Source organism: Lissotriton helveticus, chromosome 7 (assembly GCF_964261635.1).
Source record: "Lissotriton helveticus chromosome 7, aLisHel1.1, whole genome shotgun sequence".
NCBI lineage: Eukaryota > Metazoa > Chordata > Amphibia > Caudata > Salamandridae > Lissotriton > Lissotriton helveticus.
In genome coordinates, this window is record NC_136068.1 from 1311135387 (window position 1) to 1311154072 (window position 18686).

The 18686-nt window shown below is 42.9% G+C and overlaps 1 protein-coding gene across 4 annotated transcripts in view; it reads right to left on the reverse strand.

The window, feature by feature from the left end:
- The window catches only part of ST6GALNAC1 (ST6 N-acetylgalactosaminide alpha-2,6-sialyltransferase 1), a 304387-nt gene that overhangs the window by 38646 nt on the left and 247055 nt on the right, over positions 1-18686 (reverse strand). For all 4 annotated transcript variants that reach the window (XM_078654604.1, XM_078654603.1, XM_078654605.1 and 1 more), the window contains 3 exons: positions 14087-14225; positions 4893-4996; positions 4189-4278 (listed from right to left, as the gene is read on the reverse strand). In XM_078654604.1, coding sequence (XP_078510730.1) covers positions 4189-4278; positions 4893-4996; positions 14087-14225 — 333 coding nt within the window. The remainder of the gene's footprint in view (positions 1-4188; positions 4279-4892; positions 4997-14086; positions 14226-18686) is intronic.

Sequence of the window (18686 nt, forward strand, 5' to 3'; positions counted from 1 at the left end):
TCATATTATTTGCCAAGATCAAAAAGCAAGATACAGTACTAACTGGGCTCAACTACATTAATCTTGACTGCTTTGAATCCTAATTCTCACCAAATGCCAAATAACTTAGATTCACTCTGGACACCAACCTCTCCCTCAAGAAACACATTGTCAAAAAAACAAAGACGGCCTGGTAAAAGCTCTCTCTTCTAAAGAAAGTCGAACCATTTCTTACAGAAAGTGACTTAAGAACTGCTTTTCAAGTTCTTGCATATGGATGGATTAAATGCTCTAATCGATGTCCTACCAGACTCTACATTGCTATCCCATAGGGTAATCTGACAGCTGCAAAACATTTCATTCAGTGCCTGAGGAAATATGATCACATCACCCCGATCCTGGTGGAAGTTCATTGGCTCCGCTTTCCAGCCCACACCATCTTCCATTAAACTGCATCATTTACAAAGCCATCACTACCAGCACCCCTGCTTACTATGCAGACAAGCTCACCATCTCTGGTGGTTCTCAGCACACCCACAACCAGGACACTATCCGCCTGCAGAGTAAGAAGTGTAAAAAAGAAAACCACAAGACATCAGGCCTTTCCATCTATGCACTCTGGATCTGGAACAACATCACTGTATCCAACAGGAATGCCCCAGCACTCCTCCAAATTAGAAAAGAGTTGAAGACAAACCTCTTTAAAGAATGCCACATCACAATTCATGAAATGTCCACAACTCTCGTATGACTTGCTGACTTTACGCTTGACTTTGACCATGTTCAGCACTCCACTGCCTTTTGGCTAGGCTTGCACTATAGAAATTACATTTACATATGCGTACATACTTACATGTATCCAATTGTAAAAGTGGAAACATTCTGCATTGATAGCTGATGGATCTATGCAAGAGGGTTCTATCTCTTACTCTGCATGTGCCTGAAAGGTCAATCATCGAAAACAAAGATTTTATCCAAGTTACCTAAAGTGTTCCGGCTGTGGCATAATACCTGAATCCTAGAAGGGCAACATCACACCCTACAAGGAGCCCTCTTTCTTCTCCCTTAGTCACCCTTCTCACTTACAAGGCTCAATCCTGGTGCCCTATTGGTTGTCATTTACCATAAAAATGAAAGTTTTAATATTTTTCATGTATGGAATCAGCGGGGCAATATTCCAGATAATGAGCTTTAAATCAATTGATATTCAAGTCCAAGTAGACTTTGCCTTTCATTAATGGTATACCTTACTCACAAGTGGCTACTAGTCACGGTGTGATGCAAAGCAAATCCCAAATTGAGGGCTTATCCAAAGGAGAGGGAGTTTGGCAGGCATTACTCTCTGCATGGCACTTTTATGGTAAACATTTAGGTCAAAAAGCTATGCAGCAAAACCTGCTTGCTTGAAGCCTGGCAAAGCTCTGGGGGATCTCTTCCTATGCATTATGGTTGATGACTGTTGAATGGTGCCAAGAGGTATGAATGAGAGAAAGCAGTGTGGCAGAGAAGGAAATGTAACTGAATAAAGTAATTTGGGTTTTCTTAGTCCTGGTTATAACTTTGATGGTGAGTTATACTCAAGGTGTACAAAGTGGAACATTGAGGTTATAGCTTCATAGGAGCAGAAGAATTAAAGCTTCATACACAACACACAGTTCAGTTCAATGATCCCAGGAGTTTGCAATAGAGGTAGTTCTTTGCTTCAATCAATCAATCAGGTTTCTTGTAAAGCGTGACTACTCACCCGTTAAGGTCTCAAGGTGCTGATGGGGTTCTACAGTTCAGTCAAAGAGCCCAGTCTTGAGGTCTTTCTAGAATTGAAGCAGGGAGTTCCAGGTCTTCACAGTGAGGTAGGAGAAGGACCATCCTCCAGCCGTGGTCTTGCAGATCAGTGGGATAGTGGCTAGGGCAAGTTGGGCGGAGCGGAGACATATAATGGGTGAGTAGAAGGAGAGGTGATGGTTGACGTGTGCAGTTCCAGAGTTGTGGAGGGCTTTGTAGGCGTGCGTAAGGAGCTTTGAGGTAATTATTTTGTTGATCGGGAGCAAGCGGAGGTCTCTCAGGTGACTGGTGATGTGGCTGCGGTGGGGGATGTTCAGGATGAGTCTGGTGAAGGTGTTCTGGACGTTCTACAGTTTCTTAAGGAGTTTTTGGGTGGTGCTGGCATAGAGTGCATTGCCGTAGTCGAGTCTAATGCTGACAAGCGCATGGATGACCATTTTCCTGGACTTAGTGGGGGATCCACTTGAAGATCTTCCAAAGCAGGTGGAGCATGTGGAAGCAGGAGGATGGCGCTGATTTGGTGGTTTGTTGAGAGCAAGGAGTCCAGAATGATGCTGAGGTTTTGTGTGTGGTCCATGGGTGTGGCGGGGGGTTCTGAGCGCTGCGGGCCATCAGGAGTCATCCCAGGCAGATGGGATGGATCCTAGGATGAGACTGCAGTTTTGTTTGAGTTGAGCTTGAGGCAGCTGTCCTTCATCCAGGTGCCAACTACCTTCATCCCCTTGTGGAAGTTGCTCTTGGAAGCTGTGGCGTGGTCTGTGAGGTTGAGAGGATCATCTGGGTGTCATCTGGGTAGGAGATGATGTTGAGTCCATGGCTTTTGGCAATGGCGGCTGGCTGAACCGTGTAGATGTTGAAGAGGATGGGGCTCAGGGAGGACGCCTGAGGCAGTCTGCAGCTGATCTCCGTGGGTTCTGAGTAGAATAGTGGAAGTCTGACTCTATGTGTTCAGCTATTGCAGAAGGAGCAGGTCCATTCTAGGGCTATGTCGCGGATGCTAGCATTGTGGAGTCTTAAGCAGAGGGTGTAGTGCGAGACAGTGTTGAAGGTGGCCGAGAGGTCCAGGAGGATGAGGGCTGCAGTTTTGACTCTGTCGAGGAGGGTGTGGATGTCATCTGTAATGGCGAGGAGAGTGGACTCAGTGCTCTGGTGGCTTCTGGAGCCCCATTGGGAGAAAGTCCAGGATGTGGTTTGTTTAGATGAACTCAGAGAGTTGGGCGTTGATGGCCTACTTGATGACTTTAGCTGAGAAGGGGAGCAGAGAGATGGGTCTGTAGTTCTTGAGGTCTGTCTGGTTGGCAGGGGGTTTCTTTAGTAGGGGGTCGATCGCCACATGTTTCCAGTCTTCAGGGAAGGTGACAGACTGGATGGGGCAGTTGATAACGCAGAAGAGTTCTGGGGTGATGGAAGTGCCACATCTGTTCAAGATGTGATAAGGGCAGGATCCAAGGAGGCTCCAGAGTGGATTCTCTTCATGATCCTGAGGGTGTCATCAGAGGTGAGGGTGGTCCAGTTGGCCAGGGTTTGCTAGGCGCTGGGGCCATTGGGTGCAGTGGTTGCGGGTGGGGTGGCAGGGTCTTGAGTTGCGAAGCTGACACAGATCTTGATCTTGCAGTGAAGGGAGGTGGCCGCAGAGGTCTTGATAGATGGGAATGTCTGCTATCTCCTTGCTGAGTTTGGTAAATTCTTTGACCAGGATGAAGAGTTCTTTGCTGTTGTGTGCATTGGCGTTGTTGCGTTCCTGTACTGCTGTTTTCTTTGTTGTTCTGATGAAGTAGTGGAGTGCAGTGATGGCGGTTTTGAAGGCTGCGTGCTTTGCCAAGTTCTTGCTTCTTTCTTGGAGGGCTACTTGCCTGCGGGTTTCCTGCGGGGGGGGGGGGCAGTGTGTTGGCACAGTTGGAGATCCAAAGGTTGAGCTTGCATGCCACAGCATTGGCGCCCGTGGATGTCAGTGGTGGGGTTTTCCTGAGGGAGGTGGTGAGCTGGTCTTCGGTGAGTCAGTACTTTGGTCAGTACCGTTCCTTCTTTGGCACCAGAGACCAATAATAAAAGGTACACATTAGCAAACATTTGTATCCTACTTATAGGCAAAATCAATGCCTTATTAATGAAATGGTGTAAAAAGCACTACAAACATTTAAATGCACATATACTACATTCCGCATCCTTTGATAATTGCTCGTATTAATTGGTTTAGAGCTGCTACACAACAACATGCGGTGCCCCCTGTACAAATACACACCTAGAGTAGTAGTTACTATAAAACTTGCCTTGGTCTGACGCTGAAAGCACTAATGACTAAAACTTTTTAGGAAAGGTACAAGCTCACAGTAAACTTTACTGACCCCACTGGGTGCTTGTGCTCAGGTAATGCAGCGGGTTCAAGGATTCAGGCACATCTTGGAAGGATTTGTTAGATTCACGTACCTGTTTTTGATATATCTCATGAAGTCAGGATGGACCACCAGAAACTTTTTCACATCAAACTTATCACCAAAATCATCCCTTGGTCGAAGTCTGTGGCAAGAAAATACAGCGGTTGATACCTAGGGTTACCATCCGATACAGTGTTAAAAGCAAAGAAGCCATTTGCATGGTCATGGTTTAGGATTGTTGTTGCTTAAATCTGTCTAGACGTGCCTTGACATGGAAGCCGAAGACGAGAGACAGCATGATACATACTGTAATTTTTGTATTAACATTCTATGCCAGCATTTTGGGTTTCATGACAATATCGAGTGGCAAAATGGTGTTCCACAATAAAATATTAACAATTTCAACTACTGCAATATTGTGAAGGTTCACAGTGCGCATGCGAATCCCACCATTACCCCATCACGTATAGGTTACTCTACACACAGCTCCTGAGCACTCCACCAATTAGTGGCTTCAAACTGAAGGAGTCTATTCTGTACAGAATGGGAGGTGGTCTCATCTTTGGGGATCAGGTGATGCCCTGTGCAGGCGCATGCGAATGATTCTTGGAAATGAAACACCTGTCCACAATTTGAGTCTTCGGGGCTTTGTGTTGCAGAGAGGAGCACTGTTCAGAAGAAAAGGCGCAATGCGAGGCTACACAATTGTGATTGTGGACAGGTAACTTAAGGAGCCGCAGGTGACCCCGCACTTACCTGTAATTCTCCAGGGTTCCCTTCGGCATCTCTTTGTCTAGGACGAGCGCCTTTAACCACGCATAATCTCTCCCGGCTTCCGTGAAGTGGATGTACCTCGTCTCCTAGGATACCCACAAAGGAAGTCTTTAGTGCCTGGCTTGCATGCAAGTGGTTATTAAAAATGCACAAGGCCGCCTGTCAGTCACTGCTGAAGCGTAACTTTAGTTGGAACAGAGCCATTTTGTAAACTGTGCAAATCCAGCATTTGGCTGATTTCCTCCCACCACACTCTTAAACTCAAATCCTACTGCTGTAGGGCGTTGTGACGCCGTCCTCATTATAAATCCACCCCTCGGCTAATCCAGAGGTAGTTCCCGTGCAGGCGCTGCCTCTGCAAATCATCCCGCCATGTTTGCACACAGCTTTCTTGAAATGTTTGCTGAGCTTCTTGTTGCAACGGTGTGAAAGCTAAAGCGCGCTGGCTTTCCAACAAGTCTCCTCCCCACCCAGTACTGGGCAGAAGCTTATGCAGTAGTAAATTCCCTTCTTCGTATTTTTAAAATATAGTCATTTTTAATTATCAGACCCGAGGACGTGTAACTCAGTAATTGCAGGAATACAAACTTCTCCATATGTAACTTTGATACCACCTGCAAACCCCAAAACGCCCAAATTGCATATGAACGTAATCTACACAAAGTTCATGTTGTAGAATGTGATTTACAGTGTGCAATAAAGAAAAATAAAATGACTCTTCAGCTCAAAAGTCTGTCCTGTAACATGATACAAAGGAATACGCATAAGGAATTTTAAGATTATTAAATGAACATACACAATTAAGAGTTTTAGCAGGTTAGTATATGCGGAAAACGTGCTCTAAAATGCAATTTTTTAAATCCGCATTTTAAAAGGCTTTCTAGCGAAACCCCTCCCAAGCATTTTTGGTGCTTTAGGTAGGGCTCAGCCACTCTGCGAGTGATGGGACTGGCACGAAAAGTGTAGCCTATGCGGCTTTACTTTGTATTCTGTCCCTGACACTTGTAGGTGACAGGGAGCCTCAAGACTAGCTTCCTTTGCCTGGTAGTTTGATTATACAAAAATTGATTGCCCATATCTGTCATTCAGGTAAGATTTACCTCCAAGACCATCTCGATCTCATTTAAACTGTGATGTTCCAGTACAGAATGATGCTGACATAAGGTTTCCTACATTGGAAATAACCAGTTATTTCTTTTTGTTGCTGCTAAACAGCATCCTTAAAGAGCATTGCTAAACAGTAGATCTTGTTTTTGAAATGCAGAGCAGAACTAGTGGCTTTGCCAGTGCGCCCTCTCCCCCAGAAAGCCTTGATGAATGCAATAAGGCTGAAGCAAAAGCAAATCAAGAGGGCCGCTGTGTGTGTGCCCATGAAGCTTAACAAAAATCAATCCAAGATGGCATGCTGATGCACATGGGGCATCTCCAAATTATTTTTCGGTGATACATCATTCTTAATTTACCGTTCCAAGATGTGATGGAGCCATTTTGGAAAAGTAAACTAAGAAATAAAGTATGCCTCGTGATTTTGAGCCTATATAGAATTAAGAAGCCTGGTGGCAGTATGCAATTGTTGGGCACATGCAAAAAGAATATGAAATCGAAAAAAACACAATAAAGCAGGAAAGGAATGTTAAATGAGTTCTCTTCTTTTTCTCTCTTTCTTTCTCTCTCTCTCTCTCTCTCTCTCTCTCTCTCTCTATATATATATATATATATATATATATATATATATATATGTATGTTCTTTCTTATGCTCTATTTTCAAGGCCTGGGCGGTAAATTCCGTTCCTAGCTTGCAGTGACTAGCAGGAAGAACGTGTTTATTTTTGGCATTCCTTAGAATTTTATAGAAAAGTTTGAATCTTTCTGAATGTTAAATATTTAACAGGTGTTTTTGTGCATCTAATTTTTCATTAGAGGATCTATTTTCAGTGGTTTGTGGGAATGAGGATGGTGTGGCCATGTATCGTATGGGATAAAGTACCCCTTGCCGTACATGATAAGGATACTGCAAGTCACCTCCGAGTTCCATAACCTTATAATGGAACTGGACATTCAGCCTCATTCCTCTATATTCTTATGGAATTGCTATATCCTGATAATGCATGGCAGGGGGTACCTTTATCCCATAGACATACATATACACAGACTCAGTAAAACGTTTCAACCAGCAAAAAGGGGATTTATTATCAGCAAAAATCCTCAGGTTCCCATGGCAGTCCCCTTGATATGTTTACCAGGAATACGAAGGATTTCTTAAAAGACATCAAGGGGATCATATGGGTACCAGATTTCCTTATGATGGCGTTCGATGTAGCTGATCTATATACAGGTATATCACTTGAAAATGGACTGGAATCCATCAGGAACTTTTTGAAAAATTGTCCATTGAAATAGATGGAACATAGTGAAATGCTACATGAATGTTTGGCCTTTTGTCTTCACAACAATATGTTTATTTTTCAGGATCAGGGGCCAGATGTAGGTAGGATTGATTTACCACTTCTTAAATACCGAATTTTACCGATTCGGTATTTAAGAAGTTGTAAATATGAAGGGGGGAGATGTAGGTATTTCCAGATGTGGAAATACCGAATCGTTAAGATTCGGTATTTACCGAATCTGGAAATACCGAATCGGTATTTCCTATTGATTCCTATGGGCTGTGAAGCCCATAGGAATCAATGGGCAATACCGATTCTGTACAGAATCGGTAAATACCGATTTTAGCAAGGGTGCAGGGGGTGTCACTTTGACACCCTCTGGCACCCCAAAAATAGGCATGTGCGCCATGTGGCACACAGACATGCTCCAAGGGCATGTCTGTCTGTCACATGGCTAGGTGTGCATGCAGACATGTGCATGCACACCTGAATTCGGTATTTTAACACCCAATTGGATTGGGTGTTAAAATACCGAATTTGTAGGGCCTTTGGGACTCTGAAGAGTCCCACCTACATATGGATTTACAGAATCGGTATATTTACCGATTCGGTAAAATACCGAAGTGGTAAATTTAACGAATCGGTAAATATACCGATTCTGTAAATTCTGAACCACCTACATCTCAAAAGCCAAATACCGGTCGGTAACGGCCGAATTCGGCCGTTACCGACCGGTATTTGGCTACCTACATCTGGCCCCAAGTGTTTAAACAAATCAAGGGAATGGCCCTGGGAACCTGCTTCGCCCCAGCTAAGCAAACTTGTTTGTGGGCTGGTGGGCGAAGCAGGTAGGTAGCATGGTCGGATGCCAATGACAACTGGGTGGAACAAACTGTTAGCTGGAGGCGTTATATTGACGATCTTTTTTTTATTTGGTAGGGAACAAAGGAATCAACTAGAAAAAATATCAGGCATCTTAACTGTAACAGCTTGAACTTAAGATTTACTAGTGAAATCAGTGCGACTGAGGTCAACTTTCTAGACTTGAGGGTGTTTGTGAAGATTGACAAGGTCCACAAGGCATTGTACAGAAAATATACAGCAGGAAATGCTGTCCTGCATGCAATAAGCAGCCATCCCATTAACCTCATAAATAGTATCCCTTATGGAGAACTATTACGGATAAAAAGGAACAGCTCAAGGGGGGAGGACTTTCAAAAGGATGCCCATGAGAGCATACTGAGATTCGAAGTGAGGGGGTACCAAAAAGAAGTTTTGAAGAAAGCGATGAAAAGAGTAAAAGACAAGAGCAGAATAGATCTTTTAAAAGAAGAATCTAGGACTAACAAGATTGATGCGAAGAATAATTTCTGATTAATTACAAGCTTCTTGAATGCAGCGAGACAAGTGAGAAGGAATATGGAGGCAAACTGGTGCATATTTAAATCTCATATAGTGATAGGACATGATCCACCATCCTATCCATCCATGACCTACAGAAAAACACGCTCTATAAAAGATCAGTTAGTAAGGAGCTACTTACCTCCAACAAGAATGCAGAGAGAACTAAAACAAATATGTTGCTTTTATCCTTGTGGTAAATGTAAGGCTTGTGCATCTAGTAACAAAGTCACCTCGTATGCGATTTGTGGTCTACGAGACCCAGTTCGCATTACGAAGTTTATGAATTGCAATACACCCGATGAAGCATATTGCCTAATCTGCCCATGTAATTTAAGATACGTGGGGAGTACTATCCACTCTGCAAAGATGTGTATTTTAGAACATCAAAGAGCAATCAATAATAGAAATCCTAACTACACTGTTGCGAGACATTTTCAAACCCATCATCAGAGCAATAGGAACCTGCTTAGATATTTCTGTGTGGATCATGTGCCACGGGACATAAGAGGGGGTGAAAGAGAGAAAAAGTTATGTAGATTGGAATTACGTTATATATTGAATATGGTAACAAAGTCACCTTCAGATTTGAATGTTGGGGAGGAACTGGGGGTGCGCCTAAAATTGAGAAGGAGGGAGGCAGGCAGTAAGAAAGTCAATTAGACATATGAGTAGGCCAAGATTTTCTATGAAAATTTAATTATGAACAACAATAGGCTAATTTTGATAGATCATTCAGGGCTGAATTGTGGGGGAACAATTAAATGATTGATTGATTGATTGATTGATTGATTGATTGATTGATTTGAGGATTTATAAAGTGCGACGAATGCCCATGGGCGTCTTGGCGCTGAAAATGTACAGTAATAATCAGCTATCAATGCCCATACATTGTGTGGAGAAGTGTGGCTCACTGGTTAGAAGCGGCAGACCCTGAAACAGATGTCGGCCCGGGACCAGGGTTCAATTCCCGTCGCGGCAGGGTCTTGGGTCAATGTCCGCGGACTCGATAATTCTCGCCTAGGTGCCTAAGCTAATCATGGATCCCACTCTGCAACTCTGGGCAATAGCTTGCTTAATCTCCACAACGGCCCTATCAGCGCCGGGGATGCCTGGCTGCACCTTGGGGGTGCCCAGGAGGGACCATCTCACAGGGAAAGCCAGGACGGGTTCCCCAGCGGTATACAGCGCCAGGACACTCCGAGATGGAGTAACAGTGCGCTTTACAAGTATACATTTACATACAGGGCGTAATTCATTTTGATTTGATCTCTTGAATCCACCATCTAATGATTAATATTATATCTGAACAGGCAATGAACTGAACAATGTAAGCATACACCTCTAAAATATGGCGGGACCTGGCATCTAATTTTGGTAACGTTTTATGATCCTGTGGAAATTATATTTGCTTAACAAATTGAAAGATCTAGTATAATTGTTGAACAACTCTATTGCCTGTTTTTAAGATTTAGCAAAAGTTGGAAGCAAATAAATGACAAATAATTAAATGTTTGACGAATTACCATTCAAAGATGGTGGCTATAATACTGCCTGACGTGTAATTAAAATAGACTACGCATAGAGAAAAAAAGAGGTACTAACGCGTTGGTCACCGACACCGAAGAAGGTGAACCGCTGAAAAGTGTTTATTCAAATTGTACAAATAAATCCGTATGAGGATTAACCCCCCCTGCAAGTGCTGGTCATTTTGATTGAGCAGAGATATTGACGCAAGACTGCCCTTGCGTGACAGAGCACCCACTAGGGAGTGGGGGAGTAAGTGGCAGACTATGGAACAGGAAGATAGATAGATAGATAGATAGATAGATAGATAGATAGATAGATAGATAGATAGATAGATAGATAGATAGATAGATAGATAGATAGATAGATAGATAGATCACAATTGCTACTCTTAACAAGGCCCCAACCCAGCTTGGGCTGTGTGTGAAAGAAGTAATTTATTTCATTTAGCCACAATTATTCGTTTTGGCCGATGCAACTCCTTGATCACATAATGAGCTCTATTTCCCGAAATCCTTTTAAAGTGATCATGTGATTAGTATACTCAACAGTGAAAAAGTTCTACAATTAAACCAATGTCTATTTGTGTGAATTCCACTTTGGAATAAACAAAATAATTAAGTGTTTCCAGAACACAGGTAGTTCAAACATGTGTCTGTACGCAAACTACAGTTTGCCCACTTGTGCTTAATGCTGATTTGTTATGTAGAAGGAACACGAAGAATGTGCCAGTTGTTATATTATAACTTATAATTGTGTAACATTGATTAAGTGAATAGTGGAACTGTGATTGTATAGACACACAAAGTTATTGCTGATGATGAAGTATGTGCTTCTTATTATACACCATTGGAAGGATATACAAATGTGTGCATATTCTGTTTATATTCTTTCATTTTGAATTAATTTCATTTGTTTTTAAGAGCTCTGCAGGAGTAATGATTAATACAATGAAAGTATTTTTTCCATGCTAGCACAACCAAATGTTTATTAAATGTAAAGGTTGATTACATCAGTGAATTGCAGGGTAATGATTTAATGTAATTTTGTTTTATTTGTAAATAATGATGATGTTGGTTCCAATGTGCACTTTACACAAATAGAGATTTGTTTAATTGTAGTACTTCTTCACTGTTGAATATGCTAATCATGTGATCACTCTGAGAGCATTGTTATGTGATCAAAGCTGTTGCATCGGCTGAAACACGCAGTGGTGGCTAAATGAAATAAATGAATTCATACACAACCCAAGCTGTGTTGGAGCCTTATTTTGAGTAGCAATCATTTTGTGTTCAACGGAACTCAGCGGCATAACACCGGCTCAATCAGCCCACGTGGTGCGGGCCCAAGCTCCAGGGGTGCCCACTCAGCCCAGTACTCTGGCCAGAGAGCTCCGGTTGAGTCCAGAGGGGGGTCTCTCCACGTACCTTGCAAGGGGGCCTCCTCAAGTTTTGTTACACCAATGACAAAGCTGGTGGCACCGTATTCTGACGCTTTGGTGCAAGCGGCAGCCAGTGACTGGGTTGGGGGACGAGAGAGAAAAATCGTGTATGTGCTTCTGAGTTTAAAACTAAGTTTCAAGACATGGTGAAGGATGAGTATGAAAGGGAAATAAGATTACTCACAGCAAACTTTCTTATTTAATTGAAAAGGCAGTTACCAGGGATGATAATTCCAGAATGACAATCAGAATGTGAAGTTTCTTGGGAAAGAAAGCTCAAATGGCAAAGAGTTTTAAACCTGACTGTCTTGGACAATGATAAGGACGGCAAAGACTTGATAGGGGAGCAGTACTTGCAGCTACTTAAGCAATATTGTCCCCTGTCCTATTGGTGTAGCCCAAAAATGAGGAATAAAGAACATTCTGTTGATTTCTGTGCTGTCAAAGCATCAAATTCTTCTATTTACACTATCCACCCCTAGATATGAATTCAAGTGTTGAAAAGTAAGTGAGTATGCAGCAAGGAAGAGTATTAAGGATTCTAGTTACTAAGAGCCATCTAACATATTTAGGGCCTGATTTAGAGTTTGGAGGACGGATTGCTTACTCAACCACAAACGTGACAGATATCCTGCCGGCAGTATCACAAGCGCATTATATTATATCCAATGGCACATGGAGTATGGCGGACTGGATATCCATCATGTGTGTGACTGAGTAACTGGTCCGGCGAACTCTAAGTAAGGCCCTTAATAATAATAATCATCATTATCGTTATTATCATCATCATATCAATAATATTAATATTAATAATGCACGGGCAGTGATTAAAAATGCCACCTAGATCTCCCTCAGGACAATTCCATATACTTGTGGAAGTTGAAATCTTTCACTCACACTGGACAAAAATGCAAAGGAAATCCCTGTGCACGAATCACTGTAGTGTGGTATCGACAATAAACCAGATTTTGCTGTTACCATATTTAACACAAGACAGAACATTACGTGTGTTTAACTGGAGTTTCTGCTTCAATAAAAGGTATGTTAAGTTCTTTATCAATTAATTAAAGAAATGTGTTCCAATACAGAGCATTAACTTTACAGACATCACTTTACAGTCATACCCCTAAAACGTATGTCCAGCCCATATGTGTGAGCACCGAGTCAAGGGTCACAAATCGGGTTTTAAAATCATCTGCTCTGACACAATATAAGATATTTGCATAAAATAAAAAAAGTCATGCGTACTATTTCGGTTTCTGATAGGACAGATGAAGCACAATTGAAAACACATGTTTGTAAAGCTCTGGAGACATTCCAAGAAAATTGAATAAAAAAAGATTTAAGGCATGCTACCGTTTTTAAACGTGCATTTACAAAAACATGCAATATTTTTACAGCATTGTGGATGGCATTTTCTTCAGAACTTAGTTTAGGAGTCACTACGAACAGAAAGTCACAGAGTAAGCCACACCACAAATACTTGGGCATGATGCAATGGCCTGGTAATGTCATCTAATTCCAGTATAACATGGCGCTCCCAAAAACATTAACTAGTCAAGCTGAGGTCAAATAAAGCGCAATGAAGACTGTGAAGGTTGAATCTCTTTACGACGTGCACAGTAAGAGAAAAATTGTGCATGATTTGGTCTACGGTGCCTATTGCAGCAAGTAGAAGCATTTACACAGAAAGATAAGACAATAAACAGTAAGACTAGCTGAAATTACAAAGGTAGAAGAACAGATGATTGAATTAGTGACAATTCAAGAAAATGGAAATTCCCTGTTAAAACAAGCAATTCTGTCCCAGGGAGCAGGAAGTAATTGAAAACTACCTCCAATGCACTGTTAAAGCAGCGTAGCACAAAGAAAGCAGGCAGGAGAGAGCAAACGCACACACTTCCATGGAGTGATGAAAGCAAATGAAAAGAATAATCCCTAATGGTAAGCAGTGGAAATATATGTCACCCAATCAAAAGAGGGTAAAGAAACTATGATCCATGGGTGGGGCAAACACGAGAAGTTGAACAAAATTCACTGAATAAGAAGCCAGAATTGTATAAGAAAAACAACCAATGAAAAGCAATGGGTTGACCCTAACCCACTATAATATTGGGATTGTACACAATAGTGTTTTGGCTAAAAACAGCAAAAGCTGGATAGCAGTCAGTTACCCAAAGACAGCTACATCTACACAAATCTAAAGCCGTCTGTTGTCGATACCTGAGCATGACATACTTCAAGAGGCAGAATGCACTTAAGTCACATTAAAATGTGAAAAGCGGTGCTGAAACACCAAGCCTTTCGGATGCTCAGCGTTCCCACAACACCACCTTCTTGGGAATTGGCTATCAGAGGCTCATATAACCCGAACAGTCTGTTGCATCCTTGTTTTGCTTCTGTAGAACAGGGCAACTTACCTCACCCAAGGGGATGGTTCTGAACCCTTTTCCTTTTAGTGCAGCAAGGGAGGCCAGCATTGTGAAGGCTGTAAAACCATAGAAAGAGGTGCGCGTCCCAACATCAACTTCATGACCTTGAACCACAGCCCCGTTCACTCTGCAATAAAACAAAAAGAGCCATAAACCCAGTGCCACGTCCGTATGGCATAGATAGATCATGCAGGACTGGAAATATTTATGTATTTATTTTTACAGTAGTTAATATAGCATGGATCTAGTCACATGGGCGGCAGAGCGTTTGGCATAAAACATAAACATTTTGGTGAAAATATAGCAACAAAGCACGGGGAGCCGAAGAGAAAGGTCACTCTTCGAAAGTCAGTTTTAACTGGAAACAGCAAAAAAAGTAGCGACATAACAGGAGGAACAGTAGGGTGCATCATTCCTCGGGGTTTCGGTGTCGTTTAAATAGGGGTTTTTTAAACCACAATGTTCAAACTGAGGTCTCGCTCGTTATGGGACATTGGCTCACTTAACAGGTGCATCCGCAGCTACAGTGAAGCCTTCTCTGGGGCATAAATAAACACACACTGTGGCACAATGAACACGTACAGCAAAAGAAGCAGCACTACAAACACACAGAGTAACAGCAGAAGCAATGACTGCTCAACGAACGCGCACATGAGCCGCCAGTGATGTACACATCCTTCATATACAGATATGGTATAGCAGAGGCATCAGCAGTGCGAACCTCACATACAGATAAACACTCTACTCTAGAGTCAGCAGTAGGGCAAGCATCCCTCAGACACATCCCTAACGAGCATGACACAGATGGAGAAACCTTATGCACAAAATAATCCCAACAAGGGCAATAGAACGGTAAACCTCACTGGGACCTAGAACAGGTTCAACTTGGACAACAGACGTGTGCGCTCCCTTTATTCATAAATGTGGTACACGAGGGAAGCTGCAGCCCTGCCCTCCACGCAGGGGGCAGGAGGACGACTATTCCCATAGGCAGGAGGTAGGGAAAGGGCAGCAGCAATGCTAGCTCCACTCACAGCTCACCCAGAGCACATATGCAGGCATCCCACCACAGACAGAGGCAATGTGGACTCCCTGCACACACAGCACAGGTGCAATACAAGGAGCAGGGGTGCAAGCTTCCCTCGTCCACACATTGAACAGGTAAACCACTGGCAGTAACAGAGCACGCTTTCTTAACAGGTAGAGCAGGTATGGCTCAGCAGCAGGAGCCCTTGTCGCTCAGAACAGTGTTAACGTGAAGGCAGAAGTGCAAGCTTCACTTAAAGACAGAGCCTCAGCAGCTTTCAACATGGTCAGTGCGACAGAGTCCCTGACATGCACAGGACACTTGTACAACAGGTAATAAACCCTCACACTGAGAAGAAACTGAGTGAAGAAACACACATAAACTCTCACGCACAGAGAAGAAACAGAGTGAAGAAACACACACAGACACTCACTCAAAGATTGTTGACTTTGCTTATTCCTGTTGTGAGTCCACAGCATATATCTATTCATTTTTTCCCTTTTCTTCACTTACAAACACGACTCAAAAACATGCCTCACAAACAACAGTACTAAAACTTCCATACAGAAAACTACTAGTAGCAGTGTAAGCTTCCCTGCCATGGCGGCAGCGCTGCTTTTGAACAGATGATACAAAGAAGGAAATCCACACATTCCTCTGCTGGTTGTCGCTTGTCCTAGAGATTTAGGGGTATATTTATTAAATTAGTGGCTCAGGGCAGTGCAACAAGACACCTAGCTGCGCTGCCCTGTGTCACTGTCAAAGGGCAGGAATGCACTGTATTTATCCAATACGGAACATTCCTGTTCGTTGCCCTTGCACTGGTGCCATTTGGAAGCCTACAGCCAACGCAGACACCCTTGCACTCAGGCACAAGGGTGCCTCCGTTGCATGCAGGATTGCTTTTTGTGTAGGAAGGCGCACCTTCCTGAGTGAAAACAATCCTGAAGGAGTAAGATTTTGACCCATTCTAAAGTTTATAGTTCCTTGTAAATCTAGGAATGCATCAAAAACCATGGGAGTTGAGTGGGGACACCCCGCCACAACGTCCATTGAACACCTCACTTGCATAGAGCAAGGCAACGCAGCAATTTGTGCTGCATTGTCTACTCCAGATTTTTGCAGCCGCGGCCCGTGGAGGGACTTCCGGTGGGGCAGGCAGGCGGGGTGTTGTGGGGGGCGATAAACACCAGAATATGGATGATTGCAGGTAAGTAAACAATTAATTTAATAAAACAAATTTCGTTCCGCGCCCTGCATCGCAAATGCAAATGCGATGCAGGGCACGGAACGAAAATCAGCAGGAAACTGCTGCTGGATCAGGAGTATTGCAACCATCTTAACCACTTGGCTGCTAAGGGTGTTCGATGAGCTCCATTGACTTTCCATTGAAATCAATGGAAAGTCCATGACGAGTTACCCTTGTCATTAGCGCTGAAGGGGTTAAGGAGTGGATAAAAGAATTCTTCTTGTTAAATAAGGGCTCAGCATCTGAAAGAGTGGTTTAGGACACATTCAAAGCTGGGGTGCGCGGTGAGACCTTGAGCTACGCAGCGCAAAAGCGGAATAAAAAGAAAGATAGACTTAAAAGGGATATAGAGGCTCTGATTGATGTGGAGTTAGAACTTGCACAGAAGATTAATTAGTGGAATGTCAGGCAAAACTTGCCGCTAAACGCTCTCTGATTTACCAACAACTTGGGGAAGAGATGGCTGTAAAATATGAGATATATAAGAAAGAGTGTTATGAATATGGTGAGCAGACGGGTAGAGTTTTAGCCAATAGACTTCGATAGAGGGAAACTCAGAATAAGATAGCAAAAATTAGAGATCTGGATGGGCAGCTGCAGGGCTCTCCGGTAAAAATCAGAAAGGCCTTTAGGGATTTTTATCAGAGGCTATATACTCATGATAAGACCTCAAAAGGGGATGAATATCTGGCAGGGATAAATTCCTCTCTAGTATCGGATAGTAATAAGGGTTATTTATCTTCCACGATTACTTGGGAGGAAGGGGAAACTGCTCTTTTTTCCCTCTCACGGTGTAAGGCGATGGGCCCCAATAAAATTCCAATCGAGTTTTATATTACTTTTCGAGACGTCTTGAAAGGGGAATTATTGTCACTAATGTAGGGTGCTTATAGGGGAACACCGCCTGATTCATGGTCTAAAACTACCATTGTGGTTTTTAGAAAAAAAGATAAGAATGAGCTCGAATTACCCTCTTATCGTCCTATCTCTTTAATTAATGGGGATAGCAAGATCTATTCAAAAATATTAGCCATTAGATTGGGAAAAGTAATTACTCCCTTGATGTCTCTAAGGCAGCATGGTTTCATTGGAGGTAGAAGTACTACGGATCATATTCGCCGGGTCATAACACTGTTCGATTGGGCGCAGGCTATGAAGGCCTGTATGGGATTGGCCCTGTTGGATGCCGAAAAGGCATTCAACAGGGTCTCATGGGATATTTTGTGGACAGTGTTGGCCTGGAAGGGATTTCCGGGGGTGTTTATAAGGGCGATACAGTCACTATACACGAATGCGGCAGCAACTGTTAGGGTATTGGGTGAAGAGTCTGATTAGTTTGCCAGGGATGTCCCTGCTCGCCGCTTCTTTTTGCTCTCTATCTGGAACCTCTAATTTTCAAACTTGAAACTGATTCGGAAATACTTCCTGTTACTCCTTCGATAGAATTGGCTAAAGTTTTGGCATATGCAGATGACCTGACCATAATAACATCCGATGTTAAGAGGGCTCTGGATAGAATTGAAGTCATCACTAACTTATTTGGGACTTTTTCGGGTTATAAATTAAACTTGGGTAAGACTCAGGTTCTCAACTCAGAGGTTGGCTTTCCCGAGGGGATTGTTTCGGTTCCGGAGGCAGTGTATCTGGGGATTCGCATCTCACCTAATGTGCAAAAGATCCCGGGTTCGAATATAGAACCCATTTTGTGTTCCTCGAACAAGTGTCTGGAAAGGCTCAATCACTTACACCTATCTCTCTATGGAAGAGCCCATGTATTAAAAATGCTCATACTCCCGAAGTTCTTATATCTATTCCGGGCTATACCACTGTTTTTTACAAATGAAGTATTTAGTAAGGTAGAAAGGATGTGTTCTCGTTTCATGTGGGGGTATAAGAGAGCTAGAAGGGCCATGAAGTGGTTGTACTTGCCAAGAGTACGGGGAGGCAGGGCTGTGCCAAATTGTAGGTTCTATTACTGGGCCTGTGTGTTTCAACATCTGGGGGGTTTATTGGCTGGGGAAAGAGCATTTCTCGATCCTGCTCATACCCCGTCCATTTATGAGATGATTTTGGGTAATGAATCCCGGTATCTCTTTGTGAGAATTTTAGAGCCCAGATATTACAGGAAAACCCGATTTAAGGTCTTGGAAGCTGCTTTTCTTGTTTGGAAAAGGATCCGCACCGTCTGTAAGATTGCAGATGTCTCTGTTTTGACACCATTTGAAGCTATAGGGGTACTCCCTAGTATTTTTCAAGATGCAGTTACTCATAGGTGGGCAATGAATGGTGTGCGTGTGATCAGGGACTTTTAT